This window comes from Mus pahari, chromosome 1, assembly GCF_900095145.1.
Source record: "Mus pahari chromosome 1, PAHARI_EIJ_v1.1, whole genome shotgun sequence".
Classification (NCBI taxonomy): Eukaryota; Metazoa; Chordata; class Mammalia; order Rodentia; family Muridae; genus Mus; species Mus pahari.
This window is the reverse complement of record NC_034590.1, coordinates 117155506-117163372: the sequence shown is the minus strand read 5'-3', so window position 1 is coordinate 117163372 and position 7867 is coordinate 117155506. Positions and strand designations below refer to the sequence as shown.

The following is a 7867-nucleotide window of genomic DNA, read 5'->3' as shown; positions in this document are numbered from 1 at the left end:
TTTCTTTCTTTCTTTCTTTTTCTTTTCTCTTATTTTCTTTTTCTTTTCTGTTTTTTGTTTTTTTGTCTTCTGTAGCCCTGGCTATCCTGAGACTCACTATGTAGACCAGGCTGGCCTTGAACTTGCAGAGATTCTCCTGCCTCTGTCTCCCTGAGTATTGGGATTAAAGGCGTGCGCCACCATGCCTGGTACCGGAGTTTTATGTCTTGAAGCAGCAGCTGGGATTGCTGAGCCGCGGTATCTCCTGGCCAGTGTGGGGCACTGGTTGTTGTTGTTGTTATGTGGAGTTCTCTTCACATGCCTGACTCTGCCAGGCTGCCCGTCCCCTGAAAATGTGCCCCATAGAAAATGGGCGGTTTCTGGCTAACCCCCAGGAGAACATGGGAGTGAAGAGAGACCTCTGTGACTCTTTGGAAGGGTGGCTTGGCTGTGATTCACTCTTTGAACCTTGTCACCTCCTGGCTCCTTGCTTCCTACACTGGACTACATAGCTCCAAGCCACTTTGGCATTTTGCACCTCAGCCAGGGTCACTGCTTCTGGGCCAGGTTGTTCCTGGGGGTGGCAGTAAAATGGAACATGGGGCTTTGGGTAATGACTACCCAGATACTTGATTTTCTTCTTCCTGGGGCAAGGCCTCTCTATGCATCCCAGGATGGCCTTGAATTCTTCATCCCGCCTTGGTCTCCCCAGTGCTTGGAAGGCATGTGCCACCACGACCAACCATGGGACCTTTAATTCTCATTGTCTTCCTTTGTAAATGGGCTAGTGACAGCATTGTTCTGCAGTGTGCGAAGTCACAGAGGTATGCTGGTTACTTCTTAGCTGTGTGTCTTTAACCAGGCTTCCTTCTGTCTGTGTTGCAGCTTGCCTGTCCTTGCTTTCTTACCATGTAACCGTGTGGAGAGGGCTATGTGAGGTACTATGTGTGGATGTTTTAGTTTTCAGACTATGCTCAGGGACTTTGTGTTGTCGTCATTATAGCCTCAGGGTTGGGGTATTAGAAAGACTAATGACTGTCAAGCCTGGTTTGGCCCAGGTCTGGTAGAAGACCATGTGCCTATTTCCTGACTTTTTCTATGGCTTTCCAAAAACTCCACCCCATGTGTCAACCAGGCCAGGGCAAGGAGCCAAGTAAGATCCTTCACTTTGAGCTTCAGTCTCCTCCTGTGGGTTATTGTGAACAGAAAAGGACATGCAGATGAAGGGGTTTTATCTCTTAGTGGTTGATTACCTTATAGGTTAAGTGACAGGGATGCAGCAGGAACAGTCACTAGAAGACTCTAGCTCTATGGCCCAGGCTGGCTTTGATCTCACTGTTGCCTCGGCCGGTCTCCGAGCTCTAGATCTTCCTGCCTTCGCCTCCTTAGTGCCGGCCATGGTGTGGGTGGTCAGACCTGGCTTGCGGGCAGCTTTTATGAGCATTTTCTGGTTGACCCCTCAGAGTGGTGGTAGAGCTGTCATGCCATTTTACAGGTGAAGAGTCTGCCCATGATCACCCCGAGGTGGAGAGCTGGGCTCCATAGCATTGCCCCTCCTCCTTCAGGCTGGGTGGCGTCTGCCCTCATCCAACTGGAGTGTACGTGATCTGGCTACTTTTCCCCCTGAACCCTGTCCATGCTCCCCCAGATCAAAGAGCCAGCTGAAAAGCAGAAGTTCTTCCAGGAGCTGAGCAAGAGTCTAGACTCATTTCCTGAAGATTTCTGCCGGCACAAGGTGCTGCCCCAGCTGCTGACTGCCTTTGAGTTTGGCAGTGCCGGGGCCGTGGTCCTCACACCTCTCTTCAAGGTAAATGGTGCCAGGAGCTGTGGGATCCAGACCTGGGTGGATGTAGCCTTGGGTAAGACGAGTACTCAGGGTGCCCAGTGTCCCCATGACTTAGCAAGCAGGGGTTACCTGTCGGGGGACTTCTTAGCGTAGGGAAGGACAGTCTCTGTGCCTCCAAATTCTTTTGCTTACGGACGCTTGCTTCAGAGCCTTTCTTCCATTTCTTCAAGCCTTACAGGTCTGACTCCTGCACCCTGGTTTCCTGGGCCCAGGAATCTGTTCGCACTCTAACCTAACTCCCCCCCCCCCACTCTTGGACTTCCAGCTGCTTGATCTTCCCCTCAGCCTCCAACTCCAGCCAGCCAGTGCTTACATAGGCTCCCCTCCCTCCCAGGGGACTCTTTACCCCTGAAGGGACTTGCTGGAAGAGTCTAAAAGGCAGCTGTCAAATTCTGTTTAGTTGGAACCCTCAGAAATTGCAGGCAAACTTCTGTGTGCATGTGTGGTACAGGTGCCACTTTATAAGGAGGGGCACTGAGTTCTCTGCTGCCTCCTGAGATGGAAGGGTAACGTGAGAGTCGCCTGGGGCAGAGTGGACCAAGGTCCTGCTAAGGAAATGCTTTCTCCACCCTCCACCCATTCCTTCCCTGGGAAGCCAGCAGTGAGCCCAAGCAAGTTGAGGGGACCCCCGTGAAGCATCCCTAGCCCTGTGGGTGTGGCTAAGCTCTCTTCCTGTTCCTTCCTCAGGTGGGAAAATTCCTCAGTGCTGAAGAGTACCAGCAGAAGATCATCCCCGTGGTGGTTAAGATGTTCTCATCCACTGACCGTGCCATGCGTATCCGCCTCCTCCAGCAGGTGGGTGCCTCAGCCAGTCTGCCCAGGGCCTCCTCCCCACAGCATTAGGCAGGTGGCCAGAGCCTGTGCTTTGGCTACCTAGGGACCCTAGAAACCTCTACCGTGGCCACCAGATGGGTGAAGGGCCAGGAAAGCTCTCAGGAGGTGGAGCTGGTCCTAGGGCTCCTTGCAGCCTTGGGATTCTCCAGACTCCGTCACTTAGGTCCTTTAGAGTAGGACACAATTTTTCTGTCAGTCCTAAGATAGCTGGAGCTACATATTGTTGGCTTCTAGGTTAGAGGGTCCTTATGAGCCAGAAAGAACTAGTGACTCCCAGGTACCAACTGTCAAATGCACTTCCCTCCTGAGGACACACACACACACACACACACACACACACACACACGCACACAAGCTGGGCTTCCTCAGGAGGCTATCTGGTAGCCAGTGCTGCACTGGAACAGCCAAGGCCAAAGTGGCCCTGTGACTTCGGTGGGGGTGGAACTGTCTTCTCATGCTCTACCCTTGGCCACACAGATGGAGCAGTTCATCCAATACCTTGATGAGCCAACAGTCAACACCCAGATCTTCCCCCACGTCACTCATGGCTTTCTGGACACCAACCCCGCCATCCGAGAGCAGACAGTCAAGGTGAGTGATGTCAGGCCTGGGATGTAGCCCTTGTCTCCATATAGGGACGGGGTTCTCTCTGGGACACAGGCCTTGGTTTAAGCCTAAAGGTGTGGGAGGGTTCATCCGGATGCATGCTGCCAATCCAACCCCTGGGTACAGCCCTGAAAGTGGGATGGATTGGGGGGGGGGGTGCTCAGTCTGTAGTACTTTCTGCTGACATTAAGCAGCTCCCAGTGCCTGCCTGGCCCCATGCTGGGACCAAGCACACACTGGCAGCTAGTTCCTCTGTCTGTGAGTGGGACAAACAATGGGCCTAGCAGACCCATTTGTATTTCATCAAAAAGTGAAAGGGGCATATGGAAAGGAGAGTTTGGAACTTTAAATACAGGACTACCTATCTGCCTAGCATGGAGGTACATACCTGTAATACTCGCACCCAGGAGACACAGGTGGGAGAATAGCTGTGAGTTCTAGGCCAGCCTGGTCTACATATGGTATTTCAGAAATGTTTCAAAAAGACTGCTTTAGCCAGATGTTGAAGCTCTTGTAATCCCAGTGCAAGGAAGGCAGAGTCACGAGGATCATAAGTTCAAGGCCAGCCTAAGCTACATGAAGAGCCTCACAAAAGAGAAGGAGCATGTATACCGGAGCAACTACTTTCATCTGCTAGATCTCCTGCTCCTTGTAGAGGGTCAGCACTTAGCACTTGTAAAGGCTTTGAGGCTGGGAGTCGCTAGTAATGTAGATGTAGCCAAGAGGGATTTAGCTGCTGAAGGGGTGTGGCTATGGAGGTGGAGCCAGACAGATGAGGTCATTGGCACACCTGGCTCACTCATTGGAGGTGAGTTGGGCAGTGGCAGGATCCATCTTGCTTTGAAGGTCAGTCCTTGCATCACTGGGCGTGGCAGTGCACTGCACACCTCTAATGCCAGCACTCAGGAGGCAGAGGCAGGTGCATCTCTGTGAGTTCAAGGCCAGCTTGGTCTACAAAGCGAGTTCAGGACAGCCAGGAGTATACAGGGTGGAAGCTGTTAGGAGCTGTCGGGTGGTGGGGTGATGACGGGGGCTGACAGTCTTTCCTGAAAGGTGAGGATGAGGCACAGGAAGGGTCTGAAGGCGAAGGTGCTGAGAGGGCTGCGGCGCAGACTGGGGACAGCTGGGCTGCGATTGGGCAGCTGTGTGACTGTCAGGTGGAGGCCTTGAGCTGGCAGCGACCGTGCCCATGCCACGTACAGGGAAGAAGTCCTGGTTAGGGACGGCGCCAGGGGACTGTGCTCTCAATGTACTACACTGTGACAAAATACTGGAAATGACCTTCTGGGATCAGGGGCAGGGTTTCAGTCCGTGGTCACAGCTCTGCTGTATCTGGGCCCCCGGGGAGCCAGGACCTGCTGGCAGGGCCCATGAAGCAAGAGCAGAGTTGCTTTTCACATCACAGGACAGAAGGACAGAGGGGAGGGGCTGGCGAGTGATAACTCCTAAGGGTGCATCCCCAAGGATCCACTGCCTTGGCGAGGCCCACTTCTATCATCTCTCAACAACCAGCAAATTCTGAACCCAACAGAAGATCATCACTGGTGAGACCGAGGGCTCAGGATCAGTCCCTGCCCTGAAGCCCTCACTGCACCTGAGCACTGGGGATCCAAACAGCAGGGCGCGCGAGCCACGCAGGGAGAGAGCTGAACAGGCAGGCAGGAGTCTTAGATACAGAAGAAGCTGATGAATGCGCTTTGAGGTTTCTGCACCCAGATTTCATGCGTTTCAAGCATTCACTCAGGCTGGGGCAGAACCGAACAGAAGCTTAAAAGTGTAGGAAGAACTTGGGGGTGTCAAAACTCTTAAAGGGCCATGGGTAAGAGAAAATGGACCCTTGTTCTGGTTCAGTTTATTGTCAGCCTGGAGTCATCTCAAAAGAGGGAAGCTCAAGGTTCGGAATTGCCTAGGTCAGCTTGGCTTTTGGGCATGTCTGTGGGCATTATCTTATTTCTCATTTATGCAAGATGGATGGCCCAGCCATCCCTGAACAGGTGGTCCTGGGAGCATGAGCTGGTGAGGAAAACCGTTTCCTCCTGCTTCCTGCCTCTGTACTCTATTCCAGTCCCTCCCACCCTCACCCCCAACCCCGTGTGGCTTTTTAAGATGGGATCTCTTTATATAGCTCTGGCTGTCCTGGAACTCACTGTGTAGACCAGGTTGGACTTGAACTCGGTGACATAAACCTGCCTTCGCCTCCTGAGTGCCGGGATTTAAGGCTTGATTTCCATGCATGGCTTCTGCCTTCAGGCCTTGCCTTGTATTCCTGCTGTGACCTCTGTCAGTGCTGGATTATGACCTGGTAACTGTAAGATGAGTCGAGTCCTTTCCTTTCCAAGCTGCTACTGGTTAAAGTGTTTATTACAGAGCCAGGCGCCTTTAATCCCAGCACTTGGGAGGCAGAGGCAGGTGGATCTCTGAGTTCGAGGCCTGCCTGGTCTACAGAGTGAGCTCCAGGACAGCCAGGGTTACACAGAGAAACCCTGCCTCAAAAACACCAAAAAACAAAAACAAACAAACAAACAAACAAAAAAAGTGTTTATTACAGCAACAGAAAGGAATCTAGAGCAGCCATTATGTTTAGCAATTTGAAAAATAAGTAAATAAATTTAGTGGCTGAGTCTGGGCATGGAGGTGCATGCCTCTAATCCTAGCACTGAGGAGGTTGAAGCAGGAGGATTGCAAATTCAAGGATAACCTGGGCTACAAAGCAAAATTAAATGAAAATCAAATTTAGCAAATTGGAAGTCATCAGTGACCTCAACCTGAGTGAACCGGTTTGGTAAGAGTGGGTGTCAGAGTGTGTTGGTGTGTAAGTTTGATGGGACAGAATGGGCAAGCTTCTGCAGTCTGGCCATAAAAGGGAGCTGGATATAGGGAACTCCATGTTTTAATATGCTAGTTGGGATGGGACTGGGCTAGACGGATCTGACAGCCCACTAGTGGCCTGTGCCCTCCCAGGAGTCCATTCTTGCTCTGGCTCACAGTCTCTCTCTCTCTCTCTCTCTCTCTCTCTCTCTCCCTCCCCAGTCCATGCTGCTCTTAGCCCCAAAGCTGAATGAGGCCAACCTCAATGTGGAACTGATGAAGCACTTCGCAAGGCTACAAGCCAAGGACGACCAGGGTCCCATCCGCTGCAACACCACGGTCTGCTTGGGCAAAATCGGCTCCTATCTCAGTGCTAGTGTGAGTGTCCTGCAAAGCTGTAGAAGGATGGCAGCCTTCTCTCGGGCTACAGAGCCTGTGCTTGGGTCCTCACTGTCCCAGAGCATCACCCTCAGTCCTGGGCATTGCTTGCCTGGTACTTGGCCTTCTTGAGGCGGAGTTAGCTGTAGGTCATTTACACAACACTCGAACTTGTACTAGGCCTGGACAGTTAATAAGACTGAATGAAAGTTGAGCATGGTGGCACATGCCTCTAGTCCCAGCACTTGGGAGGCAGAGGCAGAGGCAGAGGCAGAGGCAGGTGGATCTCTGAGTTGGAGGCTAGCCTGGTCTACAGAGTCAGTTCAGGGACAGCCAGGACTGCATAGGGAGACTCTGTCTCAAAAACAAACAAATCTAATGATTGAACAGGACCAGCGCTAGGGAAGGGGAGAGGACAGACTCAGCCTCGGGGGGCTGCGCTGTACACCGTGTGGCAGTGTGGGACCCAGGGGCCCAGGAGAAACCTGGGTCCACGTTGTAGGTAAGTTTTTTTTTAAGATTTATTTATTTTATGTATGTGAGTACACTGTTGCTGTCTTCAGACACTCCAGAAGAGAGCATCAGATCTCATTACAGATGGTTGTGAGCCACCATGTGGTGGCTGGGATTTGAACTCGGGACCTCTGGAAGAGCAGTCAGTGCTCTTAACCGCTGAGCCATTTCTCCAGCCCCAAGTTTTTGTTTTTTTGAGATAGTGTTTTTTCTGTGTAGTAGCCCTTACTAAGCTAGAACCAGCTTACTCTATAGAGTAAGCTAGCCTCAAACTCAGAGATGAACTTGTCGCTCATGGGTGCTGGGGTTAAGGATGTGTGCCACCTCTACCCAACATAAATTCTTTTCTTTAAGTTGAAAATGATAGGTTCACACTTTTAGACCTTGGATGGCCCCTGCCCTGGGGAGTGGGAAGTGAGGTCTGATGGCTGGGGCTGCTTGTTGCCTCTGTATATTCAAGCATCCTTTTCCATCCACCTGGCCTCTCAGACTCGACACAGGGTCCTAACCTCTGCCTTCAGCAGAGCCACTAAGGACCCATTTGCACCATCCCGGGTTGCGGGTGTCCTGGGCTTTGCCGCCACACACAATCTCTATTCGATGGACGACTGTGCCCACAAGATCCTGCCTGTGCTCTGTGGCCTTACTGTGGACCCTGAGAAATCTGTGCGGGACCAGGTAAGGCCCAGCCAGGGTAGAGCTGGGGCTGGGCTCGGGGATATTCAGTCTCTCAGAGGCTTGGCCACACCTTGGTAGTGCTGGAGCCTCTGCTACTCCACAGGCCTTTAAGACCATTCGCAGCTTCCTGTCCAAGTTAGAGTCTGTGTCAGAGGATCCCACCCAGCTGGCAGAAGTAGGTGAGTGACCCACACTCGTGTTCTTTCTTTCTTTTTTTTTTTTTTT

General features: G+C 52.0%; 1 protein-coding gene across 2 annotated transcripts in view; it reads left to right on the top strand.

The window, feature by feature from the left end:
- Nucleotides 1–7867, top strand: part of Scyl1 (SCY1 like pseudokinase 1) — a 13593-nt gene that overhangs the window by 3541 nt on the left and 2185 nt on the right. For both annotated transcript variants that reach the window (XM_021207759.2, XM_029543813.1), the window contains exons 6-11: nt 1628–1786; nt 2513–2620; nt 3137–3250; nt 6296–6451; nt 7454–7642; nt 7746–7821. In XM_021207759.2, the coding sequence (XP_021063418.1) occupies nt 1628–1786; nt 2513–2620; nt 3137–3250; nt 6296–6451; nt 7454–7642; nt 7746–7821 (802 nt within the window). The remainder of the gene's footprint in view (nt 1–1627; nt 1787–2512; nt 2621–3136; nt 3251–6295; nt 6452–7453; nt 7643–7745; nt 7822–7867) is intronic.